Source organism: Dicentrarchus labrax, unplaced genomic scaffold (genome assembly GCF_905237075.1).
Source record: "Dicentrarchus labrax unplaced genomic scaffold, dlabrax2021, whole genome shotgun sequence".
In the NCBI taxonomy this organism is placed as follows: domain Eukaryota; kingdom Metazoa; phylum Chordata; class Actinopteri; family Moronidae; genus Dicentrarchus; species Dicentrarchus labrax.
Window position 1 is genome coordinate 20,657,402 of NW_026136709.1, and position 27,998 is coordinate 20,685,399.

The 27,998-nt window shown below is 39.0% G+C and overlaps 1 protein-coding gene across 1 annotated transcript; it reads right to left on the bottom strand.

Annotated features, from left to right (window-relative positions):
• Positions 1–16: 16 nt before the first annotated feature.
• cdh10a (cadherin 10, type 2a (T2-cadherin)) lies at positions 17–27,998 on the bottom strand. The gene is made up of 12 exons (XM_051411317.1): positions 27,681–27,998; positions 21,994–22,338; positions 15,337–15,631; positions 13,282–13,401; positions 9,215–9,382; positions 8,865–9,046; positions 7,669–7,922; positions 6,570–6,706; positions 6,311–6,432; positions 5,243–5,351; positions 4,086–4,337; positions 17–1,650 (listed from the first exon to the last, which is right to left on the bottom strand). Exons 2-12 carry the CDS (start codon positions 22,201–22,203, stop codon positions 1,160–1,162), a joined length of 2,340 nt encoding a protein of 779 aa, XP_051267277.1. The 5' UTR covers positions 22,204–22,338; positions 27,681–27,998; the 3' UTR covers positions 17–1,159.

Here is a 27,998-nt window from a genome sequence, read left to right on the forward strand (position 1 = left end):
CTCTGTCTCGTTTTATTCTGAAAAAATACAAATTGCAATAATAAACACGAAAAAACTGAAAACGCAGTGCTGTTATATAATTGTGTACACTGACCTGGACTTAATTTACTTTATATATAGTTTTAAATAATGTCAACATGGTCTCTATTACATTGCTTACAGTTCCGTGAAAGTTTTAATGAACTGTATTTCCACTGATCTTCATAGTAATTGGAACATTATGCCCAACATGTAAACTCCATGAGTTATGCATACATTCTTTCATGTGTGTACTAAATATAGATGTAAGTGACCTATAGCAACACGCTTTCAGTAACCACAAAATCAGGCAATGGACTGGAAATGTAGCTGCTTCTTTTTTTTTACATCATTTTATTAAGAAAATAAGTATAAAAATATAAATATAAAACAATATGACTCAGCATTCAAACAGCATGAATTCAGTGTATGACACTTTTCCTACAACATACACTTTCCATTACATATTACACCTATATGATGAAATGAATTCACAGTTTGTACAAATAAACTGCACCAACCACTCACATGAACATTGCTTGTCAAACAAAGATAGCAAATAGTATATAGGATGTCCATCATTAAAAACACTTTGTACATTTACAGTATTTAATGGAGGTGGCTGGAAAAACCACTTGACTCCTTCCCTACCCCGCCCAAACCCAGTCCAGTGCCATTAAACATTGATAGTATACAATACTACTATCGCTCAGGTCAATTACAAAACACATTGTCCACACCATTGTTCACAAAAAATCCTAAAATTCAAAGGCATCTTTACTGATTATGACCAAAAACAGTAAAACTTTGAGAATTATACTTTATCTCCATTAATGAGAAAATTCAACTCAGTTCAAGTCTTAATTTCCGTTTCAGCATCCGCAGCGGGTCTGCAGGAAGTCTGAGTGCGTGAGTGTGCGCGCCTGTGTATGAGAATCAAACAGACCACTAGTTAACTAGCGAACTAGCTAGCAAACTAGACAGATAAACAGATAGATAGCTCGATAGATAGGTAGACAGACGGTCAACTAGTTGACTAGCTAACTAACTAGACAAAAAGCTGTCTGGCCAGCGAGCTAGATAAACAGACAGGGGGGGAAAAAAATGGGCTCGGAGAAAAGAGAGACAGCCATGGCTCTGTCTAGGTCTCTCTGTCAGGGCTCTTCCCTATGTACATCTCTGCCAGCTTTTTGAATTGTGGTCCCCAGTTGCTGAGGTAATCGTAATCGTGGTCCCCCTCCGTGGCAGCAGACTCCAGTGAACTGAGGGATTCTGCCAGTGACCCACTGCCCTCATAAGCATACGTGGCCAGGGAGTCATAGGGGGGCGCTGTGGGATCTGAATCGTTCTCTTGAAGCCTCCCATTAATGAAGTCTCTGACATCCGTGTTATCCTTTATAGGTGATGTCCTACGAAAGGGAAACAGCATTTCGGGTATGATGTCCCTGCGTAGCTTGTTAGCATCCATCACCTCTGGGTTGCGCAGTGTGCCAATATCAAAGGCCTGAGTGTCCTCCTCTCCGCCCCCTTCATCGTTGTAGCTGACAACGTTGTCTCTGACATCCTCTTTGGAGATGATCAGAGGCTCCTTCTTCCTCTGTCTCCTCAGGGCAGCAAACAGCACCACGATCACTACACAAAAACAGTGGGAAATACAGAGAGAGAAAGCTCAGCATAAGATGTGTGCCTCCTAACATGTGTCATGCATTAAAGAGCACGGGGGAGCAAAAGCGCAGAGGGGGAGACACATTTGCTACCAGTGATAAATCCCCAACACTGCCTCAGGCATTCACCTCCTATTATTAAAGATTCAGTGAAAAAGCTTCTTCTTTCTTTTTCCCTTGAACGGCACATTCACTGTATAAAATGCACGCTGGTTGGAGAATCCTTTTTATTTTCTCTCCAGCACACAGCCTCATATCTCATCTCCTTCATTCTTTTTCAGCAGTAAAAGACAATCAGAGATTGCAGAGTGAGCATGTTTCCAGAGAGTGGCACTGTGTGGTAGCAAGTTTTTTTAAATAAACCCATAATTCTTCCGAAACAGAGGACGCCATCTCTCATTTGGGACAAGCACAAATGCTGCTTCACCTGTGCTCCTCTCCTCTTCGTTTCCTTCCCCTTTTTTGTCCTATCAGCAGGTACTGTAGTCGTCTACTTGCCTCCCACCTGGGTGTTAATTACAATGCCTTCAACATGGGTCGGATGGGGGTGGAGGTGGCTGTTTATAAGGTTCTTTATGAACATTTGTGACTGACCAGTGCCACGTTTTTAGACACCAGAGAGGGCTGCAATGAGGAGGACCTGATAGGGAGAGCCGTTCCAGCTCAGCGCTGACTGTCGGAGTCAAGCAGAGGTGAATGAGACAGTCTGTCAGGGGGGTTCAAGCGCGAAAAGCGTCAGATAATGAGCAGATGTCATGATATTTTGCTCAAGAGGAGAGCATGGAGTTTAACCTTCAGTGCGCTCGATATGCGAGAGAAGATCTGCCCACCACCAGACGCAGAATTTAAAATTTGGAGTTAAAAAAACAAGCAGATGGAAGGAAAGCTGGTCAATACTAATTTGCTTGTATTACTAGTTTAGTCAGGGTGCAGATCAAATAGCAAGCCAAACTCCAAAACAAGAGATCGTGACAGGAGGAAGGGGATTCAAATTCAGCACATGGAAAGTGTCAGATGCTTAAACACAGGACAGCACACACATGCATGCACACATTTATGAGAACAGTTTTCTTGAATTTGTATAACCGTTTTGTTCTCATTCTACATTCACAATGTCTAGTAAGTCAAGAACGCTCTCCACTATGCTTGGCAAAGGAAGGTGAGGTTCAATGACAGTTGAAACCCATTACTTATTGATATGCCCTTGACCATAAGCACTGCACATTCCTGCTTTTTGCTGGGTAAAACGATAGGCACTGTTGCCGTTGTGCCCTGTATGCCGTTACATACTGCATTAGATCACGAGGAGGGCTGAAGTGGTGCTTTAGGATGTCAGCAAGTAACATGTGACCTACTTTACCATGGAAATACACAGACCATTTTGTTAAGTGGATTTATTTGCTAATGAATGGAGCTCAGAACCACAGGCAGTACTATTGCCCGAGAGAGAACTGCAACTCATTCTGGACCACGTTATTGGCTTTAGCACCCTCAATTGGCTGTGTGTCCACATTATGAACCAAAAACAGAAAGAAAACAAAACAAACAAAGAAAGAAAAAATAAATACTTATATTAGTAGAATACTAAGCACCCATACAGGGTTATGATGAGTGCATCTGTGCCTTATTTGCATGTCTTTTACATGAGGATGCTTACTTTTTTGCCTTAGTCATGTGACTTTAATCTCCGTCTTCAGTCGTCAAGTCACTTTAACGTTTAAAGAGTCAGCTGGAAACGTTAAAAAGTCAGCTAGAAATTGAGTTTTCAACCACCGTTAATTAGCCAGCTAAGTACAGCTAGGTACAGTTAGGTACTGCTGTCGCTGGCTAGAAATGGTCATGCACAGTTACTAAGGCCAGTAACTCGAAGCCTAGTCTAGCCAGACTTATCTCGACACTTTGTTTTAGGGCTGTGCCAACGCTGCAGAAAAGTCTTGCTGATCCCACTAGGATTCTTACGGGGGGAAACAATGTTCCGACTTGTTGCATTTATTTGAACCAATCGCAATTGTCTTGAGGCTAGCTTTTTTACCTTCGTACCATTAGTGACTAGTTTAGGGTTAGGGTAAATTGGTGTAGGGTCTATCACGTAGCGACTGGGTATTTGAAAATGGTAACACAAATAGCAGAAGGGAGAAGAATGCCAACTGAAGCAGTTGGGTTATGGCAGGCCTATATAAAAAGAGCGTACTTCTTATGAATCGGACTACTTTAAGCCCCGTGATGCCCGTTGGTGAGTTTTGATAATGGCCGATATAAATGAAACTGACTTGACTTGAATAGAAGAACTGAGTTGCAGCCATAGCTTCAAATAGAAACCAACATCACATGAATGACAAGAAGGTTCAAATATACATGGTCACACACATGCACATACACATGCTCCTACATGAGGGGACTTACTGAGGAGGATGATGACACAGAGCAGTATGGCCACCAGAGCTCCAGTTGTGAGACCATCTGAGAAGGGCAGGACCTCGGGGTTACACGTCTGCATGTTTCCACGGCTGTCACAAGCACACACGCGCACAATCAGCGTGCTGGTGCTGCTCTGAATCGGGTAGTCATTGTCTGAGATCACCACAGGCAAGAAGTACATGCTCATCTCGCGCCGGCTGAAACCTCCCCTCTTCGTCAGGATATTGGCAGTGTTATCTGTGGAAAGATTCAAATGGCCGATGCTTGTCAGGGAGGTGATGTTTCACTTAGCTAAATGATCTTAGAGGAAAGAATTGCAATCTTTATTTCCCTTTCTTCTTCTGTATCCTGTGACAGACAGCTCGTAATAATTTTGCCAGGCCATTTAGAATTACTGGTATATATCGTGTAAATATGTCTACATAGTAATTAAAACAAACACTGAGCATATTATTAGCAACCTGTGTTGTTTGCTCCAAAACTATATTCTTCACAGATAAATTCAAATTTCATAAACTAATTAAAGTCCAAAGTTTTGTTGTTAAAATTAAAATAGAAAATAAATTCGAGTCTCAGTTTTGAGTCTCTGCTCTTTTCATTTAATCTACTCCACATGTATCCCAGTGGATGAAGACTCTCAGTGAATATTTACTCTGAATCATTTCTAGAACTAGGACTAGGCATACTAAAGCAGCTACACTAAATGGAAAGAAAACATACAGATACAGATTTTGAAGTAGTCCCAACTGTATTTACAAGCTTGCTGAGCTACCACAGCAGTATTTGAAAGAAAACACATTGTGGGCAGTACCACTATTTTGAGTAACAGATATGTGTCTTGCCTAACACAGAAACAAAAATCTGTATGTAACACAATGCAGGACAGATGTGGGCTGACTTTCACAGCGGCTTCTTTTTTTTTCTTTTGCAACAACTGTAGACAAGATTTTCAAGACGTCAATCAGAAGACTAAAATCACACAATGGAAATGCATATTTTCTTGTCAAATATATTGTATCCATTCTACTCTAAATTATGATTTTCATATTTAAATGAATGGCACTTTAAATTGTCATCATATCAAAATCATTTCCCCAAAATCATTGGTTATTCAGTAAAAAATGCAAAAATGCATATCTTACCTTCCCTGTCAACAATTGTGAAGTTTGGATTGGTGGGACTTATACTAAAGACAAACTTGTGTCCAACAAGGGGTTCGTCTGTGTCAACAGCACTTATTGTCTGTATCAGCTGAAAGAAGAAAATAACAGAACAAAGTATAAGGAAAAGGAGTGAGCGTACACATGGAAGTGTGTAATTAATATTATTTAGAAGCTAAAAGCATATAATCATAAATACATGACTCAAAAAGGAAAGCGATTTACTATTTTTTATTACATTCAAAATATATTCATTTCCATGCATTATAGCTTATTGAAATAATGTGGGAATAAACTGAGGCCAATCATACATATAGTAAACTAATCTGCAATTAGCGAGGAGTGTTAAGATAATAAAGGGATTTGCTGTCTATCAAAACTAAAACATGTGTGGCTGACTTTCCTCCAACACACAGTCAGTGTGCGCCATGTGTATGTAGTCAGCATTGTGGATACAGACAATTCCCTGCTAAATGTCAGGAGGTGACTGCTATGTAAATGACTCCTGACAACTGACTGTTGTTCACTGCCAACTTCTGTTTGGCTCTTTGCCCAATAACACTGAAAAATTTAACCTAACGTGACCAAGACAACTGCCTCTCAGAAACCACGTTCCCTGCTTCCGGGTCCATTTAATTAAATGTAATACACTGTATACTGCACTGACATCAATTTTCTTTAAAAAAATGCTATTGTCCATCCACTCTAGACTGTAATCTGACTTTGAAAGTTACCAAAAGTCAGCTGCTGTAACCGCTGTGCTCATTCTGTATGCTCTTCATTTTGCTTTGGATGGTGTGCAATGATTCATGCAACAGCACTTTGCAGATTCATTACTGTGTCATTGCAACATGAACAGCTACGCACAAAATTATGACTATCCTAATTACTCTATACAGCAGTCTGTCTAGAAACCCACAGTCACATACATTTCAGTTATATGGCTGATAATTTGATAAAATCATGAGTAACAGTATATGGAGATACCTTAAAAAAGTCATCTAAATTAACCAGGAACTACTGAAATGAGAGATCATGAATTTTAAGCACCTGTCCTGCTTTGACATTCTCACAGACAAATGTGTCATAGGACATTGCAAACTCAGGGGCGTTGTCATTGACATCTAACACCTTGATGAACACAGGCACTCGGGTTGTCTGACGTGGGTTATCTGAAACAAACAGATAAAAAATGTCAGCATGCTTTTGAAGAATTAAAGAGTAAAAACTCATCATGAGAACTTAGTGAAAGTCAAATATTGTGCAATATATACTAAAAAACTACTTGAGAAATGCAAACCACAATTACTTATTTCAGTGGCCACAACAGATATGTTGTGCCATTTGGACATTTCTCTGTCCAGTGCCTTCAGTGTTGTGATGGTGCCATTCACAGAATCAATGTTGAACAGCCTCTCTAGATCTGTATGCCGATCAATGGAGTATCTGAAAAAATAACACACAAGTGGGTTATTGTTAATACCAATACAAATGACATTCCCTAAACTGTGAACATTTATCACGTTATGTGTTATCTGCCAGTCTCTACACCTTCTGCATACCTCTGATATTGCTAATTAAATAAAGTGCAGTGGTGAGGCTTTCTGCTTGCACGTATCTTCACAAGACAACCACACTGAAGCACTCTTTTACTTCATAAACATGTGTTTAACACGCTACATCACTTCTGGTTTCCAAAAGAAAATATATTCCATGCACTTCAGTGTCAAAATATGATACATCTTTCCTCATGCCTGCTCATTTGTCACAGTCAACTTTCATATTCCACTGAAATTTGAATATGCAACACAATACGCCATGTGGCATGTGCCAAGAGTGGCATATCTCTGTGTCAGAGACGGGCAGGCGCCATATGTGTGGAATGGCGGCACTGAGCTGTGTGAATCGATACAGCGAATTAGGCTCTTTCACTTTGACTTTGTGCAGTGCCACAGAGGGCTTACATAATTCTGGGAAATAAACAGTGTCTGTATTCACTTCACAGGGCTGCCGCCATCTTCCACTGGGAAATGACCAGGAGGGAACCATGAATAATATCCTTTTCCTCTCCCCCCCCACACTGACACATGGCTAGGCTGATGGATTAGATTTAGCCAAGTGGGCACATTTTCATCCTCCCACAAAAAAAAAAAAAACTAGAGGAGACTTTGCATTTCTCCCAAATGTTGCTTGTTTTCTTATTGATTTTATACTGGTATAATTAAAGCAGAAACAATGCCTTTTAAAACAATCAAATTACCACAATAAAGCATTACATCCACTTGGATGGTGACAAAATCTTTGCTTAACAAGTCATTAATTAATTTTCACTCTAATGTAAGTACTTAATTTTGGCAGTATGACACCGTCTAAGGTCTAAACACTTCTCGCTGTGTCTTTTAGCATACTTGACTGGCTTGTTGTCGGCATCAGGGTCCCTGGCCGACACCACGCCGACGAAGCTGCCGGCGGCTGTGTCCTCATGCACCTCGATGATGTAAGGGTTCCTGGTGAAAACGGGAGGCTCATCCACATCCTCTACTGTTACCTTGACTGTGGCGTAGTCTTTGAATTGCAAACCGTGGATGAACCTCGCGTCTAAGTAGGTGTTTTTCACCTCCACTCTGAACTCATAGTCCCTCTTATTTTCATAATCCAGTGCCTGGAGATGAAAGAGTATCAGAAGTCAAGCTGTAGACTTTTCCATAAAAAACAGTCCGCCTCCAGGATTTTGATAGGCAATTCATTGCATTTCATTTGTCTTCCTTTATCTTATTCATGCTCTAAATTCTAAGTTACAAATCCAAGTGAGGAATACTGATCTGGGAGATCCTAGGGGAAAACTAAAAAGAGTTTCTAGCAAAAGACTGTTTTATATTATTCATTTCACAGGCTTAGGGTATCAGATTCTACACTCCAGTTCAAAAATAAATTCTGTCATATGTCTTTCTTACATGAATAAACCTTATCAGGGGGCCATTTCTAATCTGAAACTGTACTATGTCTTTCCATTGAAGTTAAATGTACATATTAAGATAAAAAGACAGCTCAGATTTTTTATTTAAATCAGAACAGACTCTAAAAGAAGAAGAGTCACGGAAAACTTAGAGGTTTAAACTACCATTTAAAGAAGTTATATCAGGTTTGTAAAATCTGAGCATTTGCTGGGATGTCATTCAAAGCATGTTTACTCAAAAAAAACAAACAAAAAAAACGCATTGAACCTTATACTGGATGCACATCTGAGTTTCTCTTGTGTTTTACAATCCAATTTATCATACAGGCGTAAAAAAAATCTTCCAGTTATTACTTATAACTTATATATATATATCTATATATTATATTTAATGGGTTTCCTTGAAACACATTTCTGAAAGACAGGAAGGCTGTCCATTGCAGCTGTATGAAAACATGTCACTTGGCACAAGAAGTGTTTTTGTCTGATTGCGGAGCCATTATCAATCAAGTAATAGTTACAAGACTGCTAGCAGTGGCTGTGTTTGACATGGGTTGCAGACAGCGAAGCATGAATCACTTAAGTACATAAAAGACTCTAAAGCACATAAAAGGGAAAGAAAATGAGGAAGAAATAATAATAAGTTACCTTTTTGATTATGATGACTCCCTCTTGAGTGGTTTGATCAGTGATGATGTTGAATATGTCATGACCACCTACAATGCTATACTCCATCTCAGCATTACGCCCAACATCTGGATCATCAGCCTTAATACGGCCAATGGCACCTCCAATCTCCGTAGACTCCACAGCAGTTACACGGAAGGAATCTACACACGACAGTGAATGAAAGGAATTCATTACTTGTCTGTGTGTGTGCTTGCGTCATGAGTTTATGTAAAAGATGTGTCTTTACCTCAGAGATTTGCGACAAATCAGTCATGTTTAAAAGCCAATTGCAAATCAATACAGCATAGGGGGAAAAAAGGGCCTCTTACGGTTAGCAAAGCGTGGCGGACTGTCGTTCACGTCGGAGAGGGTGATGCTGACTGTGGTGGTTCCTGAAAGCCCGCCCATCTGTCCGGCCATGTCTTTAGCCTGGATCACAACCTGGTAGTTTTCCTTGACTTCTCTGTCCATGCCAGGCAGGGCTGTCTTGATGGTGCCTTAAAAAAAAAAAAAAAAAAAAAAAATTCCTTCCAGCACCTTTGCCAGTTTAAAGGGAAACTTCATTTTGGGAAATTGATTTGCTGTCTTACTAAAAGTGAGATAAGATTAAGATCAGTTCCATCTCTACAATGTTTCCTAGAAATTGCATTTATGTAGTACTAATTTGGTTTTCCAATTACGTTTTGGGGGGAAATGTAATTGCTACCTGGCTTATGTTCCCTGGCAACGTATTTCTAGTGTCAGAAGTGCTACATTTATGTACCACATGTAAGTCGCTGGAGGTGGAATAGAAGGATCTTGAGTCCTGCATGTGATTAGCTGGATAACTACATTACATCATTAATACATCCAAGGGTCAGTTTGTTTGAGTCCCAAAGCTGTATGAAACTGGAAACTTAAAGATGAAGACAGGACTTCTGCATGTAAACGGAGCCGAGCTGTTATTGGTTGTTGGACCAGATTCACTGCCTAAGCTGTATGTTAAACAACACTGCCCTTTACCTTTTTCTCCATGTTAAATAAACACATCAAATGTGTATATAAGACAGTTGTTGGAATGGACAGAGCAAGGCGATCTGTTACCCTCTTTTTCCAGCTAACAATGTCACAGAGCTATGTACTCTGTGCAGATTAAACCAACAGTTATCATCCCATCTGCCTTGTAAGACAGCAAACAAGCACCCTTCTCAAAATGTCAGACATTACTTAAATCTCATTTTAGACATGCTGCATATAAATAATGTGAATAATGGCTTTAAAATGGTTTGCCTTTGAAGATTGTATGAGTCACAGACAAAGCAAATGGTTCCTTGATAACAGGTTTCTTATATGATAAGTACAAAGAAAACAATGTTTTTGCACTACTCTTCTTGAAAAGCAATAAACATGAAGGAGCTTATTGCACCAGCTGTTCAAACCCAGTTATAAATTTATACACGTAACTAAACTAAAGCAGGTTGTACCACACAAACTAGTATGGAGGGCTTTATACATGTAGTAACTACTACTAGTAAAGACTGCATTGCCACCTAACTACTTTACTTGCTACAGTAAAAGAAATGCAACATATGGCCCACTTGGAGCTACTAGTTGAGCTAAATGCAAAAAGAAAACTCGAGACACCCAATCAGTGATGCTGAGTAGAGATACGATGCCTCATACACTAAAACCAGAAATACCACAGAGTCCTGTATGAGTGTCTTGAAGAGGAAATGGGCTTGCCTACAAAATGGTTAGCCGTACTCACCTTACTTGTTGAAAGGAATAGTTTAACTACAAGTGCAATAGCAAACAGTAGTTTGTGGAAAACGTGTTTAAAATTAATATTATTTTCCTCTTAAATTACATCTTGATGTTTTGTTTCAGAAGGGGACTGTGGTAATGATATTAAGTACTTTACTGTAAAGGATTGATTCCAAAAAACAAAACAAAATCAATACCTCATCCAAAATTTATCACCTAAATTTCAAAATAACCCTGCATTCAATGCACCGATTTATCTCCTAAAGGGCAGATGAAAAGATGAAACACACACGATTTACGTGAAATGACGGCACGGCAAAGCTATACTTTTTTTCTGGAATTTAAGGATAATAAAAGGCTGTCAGAGAGCGATTCGGAGTGTGCAGCACTTATCTGTTCTGTCCAAGGTCCTGAAGTAAGTGAGCTCAGAGACATTAACCAGACATATCTTAAATGGCCTTGGTGTAAAAATGTCCATGTATAAATAATGTGATAGTAATAGTATTAAATATGAATTTCTTTATTTGTGGATGTGTAGTTTACCAGGTGTTAAGATTTGTACCATTTTTTGCGACTTTTGTCAACCAAATACAGTCTTTATTGTACTTCCTTACTGGAAGCAATGCCAACAAGTGAACATCAGTTCAGTTTTTCCCAATGAAGATGTATCACTTATTTTTGCATCATTTCTCAAACTTGCTTTGCAAAATGGCCATGTCATAGAAAGTTCCCTTTGAGGAAGCAGCCACTGGAGTTAACAAAGATGAGCTAGTGTATTGGAGGGATGCAGAGGGAGCAACATCTAAATACACATTGTGTGTAAAGATGTAATAAATTAAACAGAAGAATAAGATCAAAGTTTATACATTTTAATTTACAATAAACATAAAAATATGTTAATATTATATATTATATATTTTCAATATTCAATATAATTTATTTAAATAATTTGACCTTGCATTTATACAAAGTTGGAACAATATATGTACCATATGTTGTAATTTACATTTGATTAATTTGACAGAACTAACTGATTTAATATCTTATGTTTCAGTTGTGTTAAATGTGCAACCAAGTGGCTTCAGTTCCTCTTCATGATTTGAGTATTCAAGCTATTTTATGTAGCTCTTCCTTATGCTTGCACCTCAGGGTCTCATGTCCTTCATTAAAGCTCCTCTCTTCACAGCTGATGGGTCAAACAGACGGAGGTCGAGGTGCTTGTATACTGTTAGCCTGGCTGGCATCTTGACTTCATCTGACTAGATGAGTGGATTTCAGACATGCTGGTTGATTGAGAGGCTGGTACGCAGGCTGTCTGGCACACTGGCTGATGGAAGGTTGGGTGTCAGACAGCTAGTTAGCTCATGATGACTCTTTCCATACTGAAGTCGATACTTTTGCAACTGCACGTGAAACTTCTCCAATTGTATCCAGAACCATCGATGAATAAAGTCTCAACTCTAGCTTGGGACCACATGACTTGTAAAGTGATTTTGACTTTGGGAAGTCCTCTGTTGCCTGGCTTTTTATATCACTCCATTTCTTCTTCACCTCTTGCACTTCCCTTAAATTAATGGCTGTAGTTATCTTTGGCCATTTCTCAAGCTTCCCTCCGTTGGTGATGCTTTGATTGAACTTGGAGTCGAGCTGTGATTTATTTTCTTTCACAACACTTAATGATATCGTGACTTTAACATCTGTAAAGTAGGTCACGGTAACTGCAAGGCTCTTGGAGATTAGTTAACAAGGGGTACAGTGAAGCTACACACTACAAATATGATGCTGACTATCGTTCCTAACACTTTTTTGATGGGGGGCATGATCCAACTTTACATCAAATCGGTATTAATACATTCCTTGGCAACACTATGCATATATTATATATATATATATACCTCGCAAAAAAATATTTTTAGTTTTTTTGTTGTCGTTTTTTTTCAAAGAAAGTTTGCTTATCAAACAATGGCAGTAACAGATTAGGCCCTAAACAATGTCCATTGCGTAACAGTACTTTGTTCAGTTTTAAAAGGCTACTTTACTGTGCAAATATTAAATCAGCTGATATTGGAAAAAAAAGGTAATGATAATAAAAATAACAATAAAATACATACATGTATCAATATATGAGTCCTATTTATAAATCAAGCATAACAACATGTACCTTTCAGGGAGAAACAGCAGCTGATGCCTGTGTACGCTTGTTGTTATTGAACGATATTATGGATTTTTTACTGAAACGTGATGATACCGCTGGCTTCCTTGTTTATAATATCGAATGCTCTCTGATTGGACGAGGCCACAGATGTTAACCAATTTACTAAGAACTTATGAGGACATCATGCACAAGCTAATGAAGGATTTATGAACAGCTGGTGCAACCTTGTCCAGATCTACATATTTTAAAGTGAAAAGTTGAATGAGATACGTTTTTCAGCCAAATGAAAACAACCAGAAACAATACTTACAAAAAATGAACAGTTTTAGTAGATGTAAAATCATGTGCTATAAGATTAGCAGCACTGACAAGCAGATAAATCCTTTCTCTGCTTGTTTATCTTTCAACATACAAAACATGAGCAGTGCAAGGGATCTGTTTTCAGACTTGCATGACATTAAAAACTGCATCCAAGAGATCCTGCTGGGTTTGGCTTACCATTTTCCGAATCCACAGAGAAATACGGTTGTCCCTGTAGAATGCTATATACCAGCTTGGCACTGTTCCCATACGTTTGATCATCAGCATCAGTGGCAGTTATGGTGGCAACAGATGTACCTGTGAATAGAACATGCAAAGTCAAGTTTAATACCAAAGGAGTGATATGTACACATATTGAGTCAAGACACAATCAAGTAACTGACTCGACATATTTTTATTTACTTTGTTCATATAGAGGGAATTTGCTGTAAACATAGCAGTACTTGTCAGCAGTGCAGTGAGCCATACCATATCTCTAATTTCATCCTTTCAAACGACAGGGCTTTGGAGAAAAGCATATTAGTGGTGACATCTTAGTAAAACATTACATTTGTTCTAGTTTATTCCCTTTTTTGAAGAAACAACAAGGATGTTGCTGCAGCTGGGTCAATGGCAGAACCAAAGTGAGAGGCTTGCAGACTATAGCTGGGTCTCCTCTGGCACCTCGGTGAAATTATTGCCTTGATTAAACTCTGGTATCCTAGTAGATGGATCTCTTAAATATCAGTGAGACTGAAAGTTTCTACGTCATCAAGTAATTACACTCTCTTTAAGGCAATACATCACGGGAAGCTGAATCCTTGCATAGACGAAGAGTAAAACCAGACCTGAGGTGTTGCTAATGTTACACTCACACAACCAGTGCTGCCTTTCGCTTAGCAAGGTCATATTACTGATGCATTTTCTTCTGACCTCTGTTGTCAGACCCATCAGTGTGGCAATATCAGATACATACTGACACGTTTTTTACTGACCAGCTAGAATGGAATTACTCTGGTCATCGATACTGTATTTGTAGGTGCTCATGGCCTTTTCTGGCTTAGTTTAGAGCCAGAAACCAAGTGTCAAGTGATGGCGACATGAATCTCATTTGTGTGCTAAATAAATAAAAATAGTAAAAAGGAATAAATATTTAAGCTCAGGCACAGCAGTTCCTCTCAGATCCTGTCGTTGAATCATTTCCATATTAAGACCTGCATAATCCACCCAAGCGTTTCAATAACGCCACACTGCAAATACTGTCCTTGGCATTCAGGAGACCTCTGCCGTGTCCTGTTTGGGTCTGACTGTCTCCGTGCATACTAATGAACCCTTGAACATCTGTCCCACTTAGTCCCAGCACTGATAGCATAAAAGGGAGCTGCTGATTTTTCATGGCTGGTTGGCTTGATTAACCAGTGTGTTCGGTCTGAACATATAAGGCAGTTTATTAGTCCAGAGACGAGTTGTGGTGACCCTGACCCACCTTTTGCCAGTATCCATGCAACTGAGAAATCTAAAAACAGTGCATTATGAATTCCAAATAGGGCCTTGTTATGTGTCACCGATAGACAATTGGGTTTTGATTTACCCCTGATTGCTCCTGTGTATTAATTTGTGGTTGCATAATTGAGGGTTGATTTCAAGTTGCATGCATTATTTTCATAAGCTTTGTTTATATTCATGCCAATTGGTTTATTTATATTACTTGAATGGGATGAAGTGGAGTGCAATGAAGCAAATCCTTAATTGGAAAGACTGTGACAATCTAAACTTTCAATATTTCAACTGCCTATTAAAAATGGCAAATGACATTACTTGTTATGAATGCCCAATGAGCCTGACCAAACAAATAACAATAACTTTGTAGAACTGGCGCCAGTTCAGCTGACTGATATACAACATTGTATAGTATTTTGTTTTTTCTGCATTATGTTAATTATATTATTCCATTACATTTTAAATAAATACAATATCCTTTTTTTTATAACAACATCCCCCATTACAATTTCCCAAGGTGACTTCTTCATATTACATATTTTCTCCAACTAACAGCCCAATCAACAGTTTACATCATTAAAGCAGAGACAAGCAGCAAATATTCACATTTGAGAAAGTTGCACTACTGCATTATAACTTGAAGAATCATCAAAGTGATTAATTGATTGTCAAAGCCAATTCATTTTTGTTGATTGACTAGTTGATGAATATACAAATCCATTCAGCTCTAACATAAAACCAACCATCACTTACCAACTTCTGACATTTCAGGGACACTGGCAAAGTAGATTTCCTTTTCAAACTTGGGCGCATTGTCGTTGATGTCGTGAATCTTTATATTAAATTCGGTGTCAGGCTCCAGCTCTGCATTGGTGGTCCTGTCCAGCACCTTCGCAACGAGTGTGTACATAGCTTTCTCTTCCCTGTCCAGCCTCTTGGTGGCATGAATATCCCCTGACTTCTCATCAATCAGGAACAGGGTGCCTGCCCCGTCTCCAGTGAGAACATACCTCACATTGCCATCTCCTTTGTCCATGTTGGAGTGCAGCTGAAAATAAGAAAGACATGTTTATTTATACATATATATATATATATATATATATATATATATATATAGAAAGAGAGAGATAGAGAGAGAGAGTCAAACAAATAGAGTGATGTTGGTTCTAATTAGGGGCATTGCACACGTTGCAGTGCCTTTCTTTGCAATGCATGTCAAGTTGACAGGAAAACACACTCCTGCCATTTTGTGTAACCTGTGGCAACAGAACATGGCTGTTTAAAGTGAAAAAACAAGAACAGAAAAAAAAAAGAAACCTATCCCGTATAGTTACAGGTCGTAATCATTGCCCTTGAGCACCTCTCCACACAATAACAAATCTTTTCCTCCCTTGTTGCTAACATCAAATCTGTTTGCAAGACTAGGTCTTGTTTTTGACTGTGGTGAAAAACTTGAACAATACACAGAAAATAAAATAATACATGTTCAGCCATGGGTTTTTTTGTCACTAGGCATTACAGAGAGAAATATGCTTTTATATATATATATATATATAATAAAATATATATACACTCAAGACTTTACGCCCTCAGATTAATTTACTGAACATCCAGTAAATAAGCAGTACATGCTATGCGTGTTCTTTGGGAATGAATACGTTAAATATACTGTTTGGCGACAGGGACTTCAACTACATTTACACCACAGTCCATATGTATAAAAACTTTGTGACATTCTTGTGAACACTGAAATAATGGTGTTAACCCAGTGATGAATCTATCTGTTTTAGTCTCCGAACAGAACAGTGCCTTGGCACCCACAGTGTCAAGTGTGACATACTCCATTATTTCAGATCAAATTAGTTTTAGATTTTTCTTCCCAATTGTGCCTTTGAAAAATGATGAAAACCTGACCTACAGCAACAATTGCTAAAATTAGTCACCTCTGACCTATCCATCACCTTGAAGCGGCTCTAAGTGTCATGGAGGAGTAATGGTGGCATACTGTGACAGACACTTGATTCAAGCTCATTACTGTACTGGATCTGTCAGCAGATATATTTAGAGCACTATCTCATGGGTTCACATTTTAAATGACATGTAGTTAGGGACAAAGAATGTACGTCAGTAACTTATTAATATTAATGTCTGCATGCTGTGAGGAAACTAATTATTTTTTCCTGCAGTTGGAGGAGTGATGTCAACAGTACAACTTTAGAAATCAGAAATGTATTGCCAGAGTGCTAGCTATTCTCAGGCAGAATTAAAAAACGGGGACACGTGAAAACAAGATGCTGTCAAGTTTAAATGAACAATATGCACATTATTTGGGGTCGCGTTTGAAAATATTTTCATGCAGATGAACTCCATTAGCCAAAGTCTATTAAAGACGAATATCACTCAGCTTGAATTTTCACATATATTTGTGTTCTGGGACAATCTATTCAGTGTTTGTGAATATAAATTCTCTCCTGAGCTGTAGACCAGTGAACCAAGGATTTATGACATGTTATGGATGTGAAGGCTGCTACTGCTATTGACTATGAATGACAGGCTAATTTTGGCGAAGCAGAAGAGTGTATGAATTTTTGCATTTAAATGGGCTTTATATCTGTGGTGTGCCCATGCACTGCTGTGAAAAAAAGTCTTGTAGTGTCGCAGTCACCTTTTCCTTCCTTTGAAATCCATTGTCTATGTAGTGGTATATTGCCGGTAGGAGACATTATGACATGTCGAACTACTCTGCGACATAAGAACATATTTCATTACTGATATTCAAATCTGTTTCCGTTCAAAAAACACTTCTATGCTTTCAGTGTAATAATTAGGCCAATACAATTTCAGACCACAGGAAATGCATTTTTTCAGATCTTTTGATTGCATTCTCCAGGAGTTTTTTAATCTGATTATTACCATATCTCCAGTCTTGGTTGTTAATCCTGTAAAAAGGAACCTGGGAAGCAAAAACAACAAACAACAAGCCATCAAAGGAGCCTGCACCCTATGCAGCCAAGCTGTCTACAGGATAATGGAAATTTTACAGTCTTTGCAGAACCTTGTGGTATGTATTTTACATATTTCCCTTTGTTGACGTTGGAGAATCCAAGCCCTTACCTCATGCGCATTTGCTAATTACTGGATGTCTATATAATAATACGGGTAAACACATCTTCTCCCCCATGGCTGTATCAATGTCTTACTGAGGGGTAATGCAAACATAGAGGGGCTTTGCAGAAGTAAGCAATGTTATACTTAGTTATCATGAGATAACATCCCATCTAAATATAGTACATCTAAATAGGTGAGGCACTGTTTCAGCAACATGAAGGTTTAAGGTTTGATTGCTGCAGGGATGTCCCATAGAAACTGTATAGATTCAATCTTCAGTTTAATCACGTAACGTATATTTGTGTGTTTTTATTGACATATACCGGTGCTGAGTATTGTATATTGTAGTGCACTCTGCATCTAACATGTAGTGTAAACCTATTACATCTAGAACAGCTAGAAAAAAATGGCAATGATACTCTTGACAAAGTGCAGCACAAAGTGTTTTCACACAGCCTTAACAAAATCAAATGTTAGCACTAACACACTATATTTGCAGGGATTTAGTGGCTCTCCTTTCAAGGCCTTGCAGCACAAACACAGCCTTTTCAAGGCCTTACAACAGAAGCACAGAAGAGAGCCTTGATGAGTTAAATCGCCTTGCACAAACACTGAGGAATTGTCAGTAAAGCAGCAAAATCATTGGCAATTCTTGTCAGGTCTGTGGTAAGCATTGCTCTGTGCTGCAAAGAGGAGATAGCAAAATAGAGCACAGAACGGATACAGAATAATTACTCTTCCTCCCTCTCTCCCTCTGTCTCTTAAGACATAGGCGAAAAAATCGTTACTACTGGAACACTGTAGCATAATGTATATTATGCAGGTTAAAGTTACAGCTTACAATATCTCTCAGTGTGCTTTGTATTTTCCATACCTTATACAATTCCTGCAATATTCATGCAGAAATATATCAAGCAAGGCCTTGCAAAATCTCAAGGATACATATTGGCAAACTATTAGCACAACAAAGTGAGCTACCTTGAATATTCTAATTTAGGGCAGCACATTTTCTTTACAAGACAATACAAAGCACCAGAAATTTAATAGGATTTAGTTCACTTCAAACACGCCACTCAAATGCTCCAGAATCCAAAGTTTGTGGTTGTATTGCTCAGCATTGCAAGTGTTCACACTTCACAGCCCTGCTTAAGAAGTAGGGCACCACAGCTGCACACAGTGAGTGCTCACACTCATTAATGGCCCCGTGAAAGTCAGTTAAAATGAGATTTGAGAGTTTTACGCTTGATACATGCCCATCCACTGCATGGCATATTTACACTCATAAAACATACTATGCTTCTATTCACTGTTGACAATTGCTACTGAGTAAGTGCTCCAAACCGTACTTTTACTAATGCAGATATTTTTCTTATCATTCTGTGGGCTATCAGTCAGCACCACTCAGTGTGTAAGCTTCAAAGCAGTATGTCTTTTGAACACCTTGATAAGCAATATAAGCTGCATTTATTATATGGTGCAGTCACAGTAGTGCACTGTCGCAGTACTTTGCTGCTCTGTTTTTCAGTTATGAAGTGAGCTATGCAAGAGGGTGACTGTTCTTTACATCAAATGTGATTGCCGTAATCAAGAAATCCACCTCAAGTGACAGTTAGTGAGTGTGTGTGGGTTGATTGGAGAGGTTTGATTGAATGTGAAATAAACAAGGTCTCCCACAGTGCACTGCGAAGGCCATTAAATGATCTTTATGAGGAAGACCATCAAGGCTTTGATGGCTTTGTGCTGGGCATGAAAGTGCTTTTTGCATTTGGTCTTGGTTCTCCATCTATTTTTCTCTCTCTCTTTCTCTCTCTGTCCCTCTACCTCTCTAATCTATTTGTCTGTCTGTCTTTCTATCTGTCCCTTTATCTGTGTATCTGTCTTTCTCTCCCACTTTCGATTGTTCTACCTCTTTCTTAGTATCTATTAGTCTGTCCCTCTCTGTTCCCGCGTGTCGATTTAGCTATTCGTCTATTTCAGCCATTCTGTCTAGCCATCATTCTGTCTGTCTCTCGCAATATCTATTACGGCTGCAACTACTGATTGTATTTTGACGATCGATGATTGATCAATCGTTTTGTCTACGAAATGTCACAAAATAGAACATGCTCATTATAATTTCACAGAGCCAATGGTGATGTCTTCAAATTCCTTGCTATGTTCTTACCAACAGTCCAAAACCCAAAGATACTTAATTTACAACGATTTTAACCAATGACAAGCAGCATGTCTTACTGTTTTTTAAATGGTTGAAATAGTTGATTCATTTTCTGTTGACAGATATACTGACTGACTATAGCTGGTTTGTAGGGCTGCAACAAATTATTATTTTCATTATTGTTTAATCTGATAATCATTTTCTTGATTAACAGCTTAGTTGATGATATCTATATATATCTATATATATATAGATATATACAGATATCGAAACATTTCCCAGATACTATCTTCAATTGTCTTGATTTACTTGCTAATAGCTTCCTGTCATTTAAAACAGCAAATTGTCACAACAGAGAATATTACTTGGAATAGTGCCTGAGACAATATAAAATAGTTGCAAGTGATTTGCTTAATAAACTATTTGTTCCATCTCTGTTTTTATCCAATTATAAATCCTATAACTTCTTCTCTGTATCTACCCCCCCTGCCATCATCACAGTATGTCTCTCTATCTAAAGCTCTAAAGTTAAACTGATGGAATTAGTGATACGGATCGCCACAGCTCCTTCTGTAAAGCAGAGTGGCAGTATGTGGCTGCCCTATTTTCCCCCCTCAGTAATTTATTACAGCCTCATGTTTTTCTGACACTTTAATAGTGAATGATATTGGACACAGGAAGAGTGGAGAACTGGTGAATGTGATTGCTGTCATGCCGCTGAAGTTGGGTGCCAGAAAGCATCAAAGAGTTGGGAAGAAAGCCACATCGTACCAGTTACTGACATATCAAGGGATGGCCCCATTTATAGTTAGCATTTGCTTTGCTGCTTCATCACATAACACAACAAGGGGAATTTCATTGGCCTTCTTGATTGATATGTTTTCTTCTTCCTCCTCCTTCTCTCCCTATTCCATTTATTTTTTGCTGTTTCTTTCTCTTCACCACATCAGGATGATGGTTTCTGCAAAAGAAGTTGTCATATCCCCCCTACTCAACCTTGCACAAGACACTTGTTTACTCCGGAGAATGAGGTGTGTGATGAAAGCCAGCTTCCTCTGAGAAAATTGGCTGTCGACAGTCACCTCATTTCCCTCCCTCGAGTTGATAACTGTAGCGTTCCCCATCACACCTGTCTTTATAGTGCTAGCACGGGTGAGCTGACAAGAACCTCTCTGATCCGGGTGGGTGGGGAGGAGGAGCATTGTCCCGAAACTCGGGTGGGGAGGAGGAGCATTGTCCCGAAACTCAGGGTCTCAGGAGAAAAGTGCCTTGCAAGAGCTGTAGTTTTTGAATTTGGTCTCAAACCACTTTCCCGGCACCTGAGACTCGTGCCTGTTTTGAGTCGGACTTGTGTGGGCCATGACCTGGTGTTGATTATGAAGTTCGTACCTCATCTCTGTGTTTTTGTTTGTTTTTGTGAAACGTCTATAGAGAGTAAAGAAGAGCTCCTAACAGTAAATTGAAAATACATGTTTGGCCCTAAGAAACACGTTGTAGTCGGGAACACTTTGTGGCAGTACGTAGCGTGTCAGAGTTTGATTTCAATGACTGTGCAATAGGTGTCTCTGTCTATTTATGTTATTTTTGTTTTGCCTGTCATGTGCCAAAGTGACCATGTAGCTCCTTATGGGGTCAAGGTAAAGGTAAAGAGATGTCTAAGTCTATTTCATTTATGGTCCTGGTTTTGAATAGGGCGTGCTAACAGCTCAGTTGGCTCATGAGTCATGTTCCCTTGCCACTATCGACTGATATGAGCAGTGATTATTAGGCTTGTCTGACGAAAATGACTTCATATTATCTGTTAAAAAAGCCACACATTGTTGCTTTTGGTTCACAATGAGATATTCTTCTTACATTGACAGCATCTTCCCAACAAGAAACCAATGGAACTTTTATTTTAGATATAATAGCGTTTTTTTTTTCGCTGAACAATGTGACTAAAAATAAGTGTTTTCTGAAGAAGTGTGGAAGACTTGAGGCATATAGAGCAGTTCATGTGCTCTTGCTGTGTATCTGATAGCTCCAGTTAACTGTGCCTGTAAAGATTTCTGGCACCCCATTTGTCTTCAGCCAATTACATCAAACACTACTTTAACAAGCTAAACCTTCTATAATTAGTCTGCAGACAATGTGTTTGGACACGTTACCTTGCCAACATATTGATGGTCATTTCCTGTGTATTCCTCGAGCAGAAAGAATTGATTCCACATCCATCCACGTTTGGACCGCTGAAGAATCCTCCCATCACTCTCTGCCATCCCAAACAGATTCCCAATATTCCCAGGCGTGAAAGGCAGGGCAGTGCTGGGCCACAGGATAGAGAGCATCAAGAGGAGCAGAACCTGATTGGTTCTCATGGTATCCAATCAGCTGGGAAATGTCCTGGATGACTTCTGAATTATGGTAATACGCTTCTGATAGGATGAACACTGGATGAACACAGTGTCATCAGAACAGACATTGTATTCCTCTCTTTGATGTCCTTTAGATCCCTGTGAAAAGAGGAAACTTTAGTCAAAAAGCACTTTCATGACACTTATGTATCTCTTTCACAATAGGCTTTAAATCCTCGCAGGGTAGAAGAACCACTGAGACAGCTCGAGGACTACAATTGGGGCGACACTTATGTGCAGAAAAATAATTTCTGTATGCAGCATCTCTCTTTCAATTTGTGATTTACCACGGCGGCAGCTAATTATGCAATCAGAAAACAAGAATTCCTTCAATGTGCACTGCGAACATAGTGAAGTGAGCCTCAAAAATAGATTTAAATGTACTGCTTGTAAAACGGAAAAAAAAAAAAAAATGATGAACATTCCAAAACTATTCAACTCCATTTTAGAAACCTATTTGGGTGTACTATTATCTAATAATAAGAAAGTTTGCACAATGTAGTAGGAATCATTAGACAAACTTCTGAGGAAGTGATTAATGCCGGAAAATAAGCCTCTACAATGTAAATGGTATCACTAAAACTGCAATCATCATAGTGCATTAGCAACTTAGTGAATGTCAAATTCAAATAAAGTTTAATCACTGCAGCTACAGCCTCCTGCCATGTCTCCTTCTTTCCCTTTATTTGAATAGTAAAGGAGTGAGCTGCACTTCATTAATTATAAGTTGCATTACTGAGGATGCGCAAACAGTGCTTCACAGCCGGTGAGTATGTTTGAATAGAGTAATGTGGGCATCTTTTAGATGCAGAATGCTTCTGACATGAGCAAAAGGAATCGCTCTAAACTCCGTTTTTATTTTTATGTTCTGCTTCATACTCAGTCAGTTACGATGCAATGCTACAGAGCAACCTGCACTACCATACGTAGAGATTAATTGTCTTGCTGAAGATCGATTTTGTCTTTTTCATCTCCTCCATCCAGTTCATTGCCCTCGCACATTTTCTCCAACATTTTAACTCCGATTCGTCTATGCTTTCATACATTACTGATGGTTGATTCCACATATTTTTATTCCCCTAAGATGTTATGATGTACTTTTAAAGCAGAAAATCTATACAGACATGTGATGAATTTCTAAAACTACCACAATTATCCCCAGGTATCTGTCAGGCTTTGTGCCTGTGATAAGGTATTTTCTGTTATTGCTAGTTCTCTTCCGATACTTCAATAAGGCTGTGTCCCCACCAGGGTTCGTCCTGATAGGTAATTTGGGTATGCATGCATAATTTATGGTCTTTTGGAAGTTAATCCTAATAAATCTTCCCTCTCTTTCTAATAGAGCCCATTTAGTAGGTTTCCCGTATAAAGGCCAGAATACCAGAATTATCCTGACAAGCATTCACCGTGTACCTCAGGGAGTGCTGTGCAAAGGCACATGCTAGTTTAGCATTCTTCTGCTTTTGTTCAGACCTCCTAAGTAAGAACTGTAATGTCAGTGGAGACATTCGCTATGAACAAATTAGTATTATGGTTCCATTGATGAAAGTGAAGTGCAGAATATAAATGAATGTAATCTTTTGCATAGAAAATCAAATAACTGAACTAACGAGATCTCAACGTAAAGCATCGCTCAGTCTGCTCATTCTTACTCACTCAGACAGTTTTATTCACTTGAATCTGTTTAATCAGCAATAATTTTCAAATAACACCCGAGTTCAGAATACTTTTTGCCTGAGTTGATGAACATTTGTTAAGGAGGGCCATTAGTGTTTCACAAAGTAAAACACACAGAACTATGTGATGTATGTTGGTACCAGCCACAGCAGCGAGGTAGCTAACCTAACATAATATAACAGTCTTTTTTTCTGACACCAGAGCACCAAGTACTGAGATTTTAATTTAGTCAAAGTACTGCTATAATAGGAAAAGAGATAAAATATAGATAGTGTTGTAAATTGCTGATCAGTGCTACATTTTTATGTTATTTTCTTGTGCCTGCCCATAATGTGGCATGAGTGTGACACGTGCATTCCCGAAATCAGGAAACGCCGCCTTGCAATTAATCTAGTCTGATGCTTGTGATTGCATTTTCTAATTATCATTCCAGCCTGTCCTTGAGTTTTAATAGCATTCTGGATATTAATCTTTGATGTGGCGTGCCTATTAAGCATTAGGCCAGTGTGTCTTTTCAGAATTCCTCCAAACACTCCATTAAAGGATGAGTGAGCATGCTGAATCCATGCCAGATCCTATAGACTCAAGCTGAATTATCTCAATTTATGCAGCCTATTAAATAGTGGGGTTTATTAAAAAAAGTTGTTTATGATTAGATTAAGTTGTAGACAGCTTATATGGCTTGGCATTAAAGACAGAGATGTGAAGGTACAAAATTGTTAAATATGCTTTTAAAGTGTTGTCCGGGGTTGTTATTCTTAATCTTGGCTAAGACTCATTCTGGCAATAGCTCTGCTGTGCCCCATTTCTGTAATCTGCAAAATTATACATTCTTGTTTTGCTGAATAAGAATATCTTTGATCAGATATAAACTAGCTGTTCATCAGGATATGCTTCCTAGAAAAGCACAGCCTTGCACATTAGTCTGTATAAATTTGTATGCACATGCATTCCAAAATTGAACATGCAGGCTTCCCTGCAAACATTAAACTGAGCACTGCAACTAAGCACTTTTATGGCTTCTCTGGCTTTAGTAGGACAATAATTATAGGCGCAATGTGCAGCAGGAGTCGGGCTGGTAAACCTTTTCAAGAGGTCTTGCATGCATAATAAATTGTTATCCTCTATACATGGGAGAATATAAACACCTAAATTGACCATCTGTTCTGTACATTGCTGCAACCTTTGGCACAGAGATTATTAAACACGTCACTTTTAAATAAACTGTGCTTTCACCCACAACCTCCTGATTATGACACAATTTGCCATTTACTGCGAAGGCAATTTTTTTTCTAAAGGGGACAAGCAAAAGTCACATTTTGATAAAAATAATCATTTAATTGCAAAGTTATTATGGTTTAATTCACATTATCAAAGAATCACACGCCTTTAGAACCAAGCAAATCAACACACACACACACACACACACACACACACACACACACACACACACACACACACACACATGCAGAGTTACACAAAGGTGGGACGACATAATTAATGATCTATCATCCAAAACCTCCTACCTACTATGAAAATAACCAAATTTAGAACTGCTGGCCTTCAAACACTATTTTAATTACAGTCTTATGTTGCAAGGCTGAAAAATTCAACAAGTGAGTAAACTGTATGAGAACCATAAATAAACATAGACGGAGGTTTATTAATGGGGAGAGGAAAAGACAAAGATGGAGAGAGGGCAAAGAAGGGTTTGCAAGGTCGTAAACGTGGTGTCATGATTAGTCTTGGCGATCATTTGTACCTGCACCGTTCACCCAGTAGCATGAGTTACGACTGGTAAATGCAGCATCTCTGTGGCGACAAACGCTCACCATACATATGACTTGGGTGCAAGAAACTAGTGTTATGTGATTGGCAGTTTGAGCAGCTCCAGTGATTGCTCACTGGTATTGACAGACCAGCACAGAGCGTGTAAATCTAGCATGAGGGGCGTTGATGCACCAAGATGCAGCACCCGTAAAAACCTCCACTTGGTGGAGCCCTAGACCTTCCCAAGTCTGCCTCCGCTGGCTGCAGTCTTTGGCAAACCTCAGCAAGCTTTACTCATGTTTTGAAATCCTCTAAGCAATTTTGTGATACAGTGCACACTTCCTTGTTGAAAAGCTTCTCCAAAAGGGAGGGAGGGCCTTCTTTCTTGAAAAGGGGTATGTTTGCAGTGAAAATGTAACATGAAATCCACTTATTTAAAATAAAAAAAACACATTTCTTATATTGGCATTGCCTTTAGAAGAGTGTATGTATTTTTACAAGGCATAAGAACATCTGTCTCTATAAAGATGTAACAACTAAGTGAAGGAAACTCTATTCAGGTTAGCATAGCCAAACCACAAGAAAATGACACTGGCAAAATGTACTTTAACAATATAGAAATGCTTGGATTGAATTAAAATTAACTAAAATGTCCACCTTTATTCCATTATTTTGTGAAGAAAATACCCCAATTTCCTCCTTCATGTTTACTATTCCCCCATTAACATTATACAATATATAAATATTCATGCTTAATCCTTAATCCTAAACCAGCTGTGTGAGTGCTCATGAGAGCCTCTGTGCCTGTGTGGGAGAATGGATTTCCACCTCTTTTAATTTCACTGAAAGGTCACTCCATATCTGACAATAATTCAGGGAGCGTGTTAGTGGCTAATTTGCACTAAACAATAATGGCGTAACATGGATGACCCGGTGCACACTGCTATACCCATAAAATATCACTTTGGTGACTGTGAAGCTGTCGGTGTGTACGGCAGCACACAGAGAGACTGGGTGCTTAGAAGGAGCGGAAAAGAGTGAGGGGTGGATTAAGTTTGCGCTGTGGAGGATATGCACATGTACATACTCGGCAACACTGTTGGCTGCTCTCGTTGCACTGCTCGAGCACCGCGATAAACACCTCCATGCGTTTTTAGAGATATGAATGGTACAGCGCCTCTCCATCAAATCTGCCCAGAGCACATCACAAGTATGATTTCCCCCAACTGCCTCTCAGCAGAGAGACAAATATGTCTACACACGCGCACATACAGAGCTTGGCACTGACACTTGAACAGGTGCACACACACTGACAGACATTCATATATATTGCACATGTGCGTATGGACAGGGATGTGCATTTATACATTTGCACATGAGGTGTATGTGCATCCACTGGTGCACAGTAGAGCACTTAGTTGGATGAAGCACTTTGGATTGAGTGACAAAGTTAATGCTTGTCTTTATTAAAGCACTCTATGACCCCAAGCAATAACACCCACCTTGAAGTTACATATGCAGCGTTCACTGTGTGACAGGTGTCATGAGCTGACTAATAGGACATTTAAAGGGGATGAACATATACTGAAAATACCTACTTGTGCAATTTTCTTTTAGGTTTTTTTTTTTTTTATCATTAATGAGATTTAAGTTCCAATAAGTACAAAATAAAACTGATTATTGAGACTCCCCTCCGGCACTACCACTTACAGTTTCATTCATGTCGGTTTTTTTTAAGCACACCTTGTACATTAATAAATTATGAAGACAAATTCAAATTAGAGTATTGAACAGCAGATCTAATCATTTCCTCGTTCAGTCGATTTAGCTGTTATCACCCTCTTTGAAGTTGCAACACTTTTCATGAGATATCCACACGGGTGCATTAGTCTGGCTTTGTCACAGTGCAAGGAGCAGATCATCCCCTGGAGTCTGGAGGCAGACAAAATATAAATATATCCTTAAAACATTAATCAGAAAAAAAAAGCCCTTACCTTTGATTTTCACAGCTTAGCATCCATCTGTGTCACTGAGTGCGCGGTGACTGTGTTCCTACTCCTTAGCAGTGCTTAGCGGTGGAGAATCTGACTCCTCCCGGCAGTGCTTACATTCCAAGACTGACAACAGCACAGCTGGTGCGAATGTGTATGGGAGTGTGTGTGTCTCTGTGTGTGTGTGTGTGTGTGTGTGTGTGTGTGTGCAAGAGAGAGAGAGAGAGATAGAGAGAGAGAGTCTCCTGCCTGATTCCCTTCCTCACTCTATGCTTCTCTCTTTCTCTCTGCCCTCCCTCGCTCCATTTCTCCTCCCCGCTC

Coding starts and splice junctions, on each gene's coding strand:
- cdh10a (XM_051411317.1), bottom strand. CDS start 22,203: ATGAGAACCAATCAGGTTCTGCTCCTCTTGATGCTCTCTATCCTGTGG. Junction 6,707..7,668: donor GCCGACAACAAGCCAGTCAA/GTATGCTAAAAG, acceptor TTATTTTTTCAG/ATACTCCATTGATCGGCATA. Junction 1,651..4,085: donor CTGTGTCATCATCCTCCTCA/GTAAGTCCCCTC, acceptor GTTTTTGTGTAG/TGATCGTGGTGCTGTTTGCT.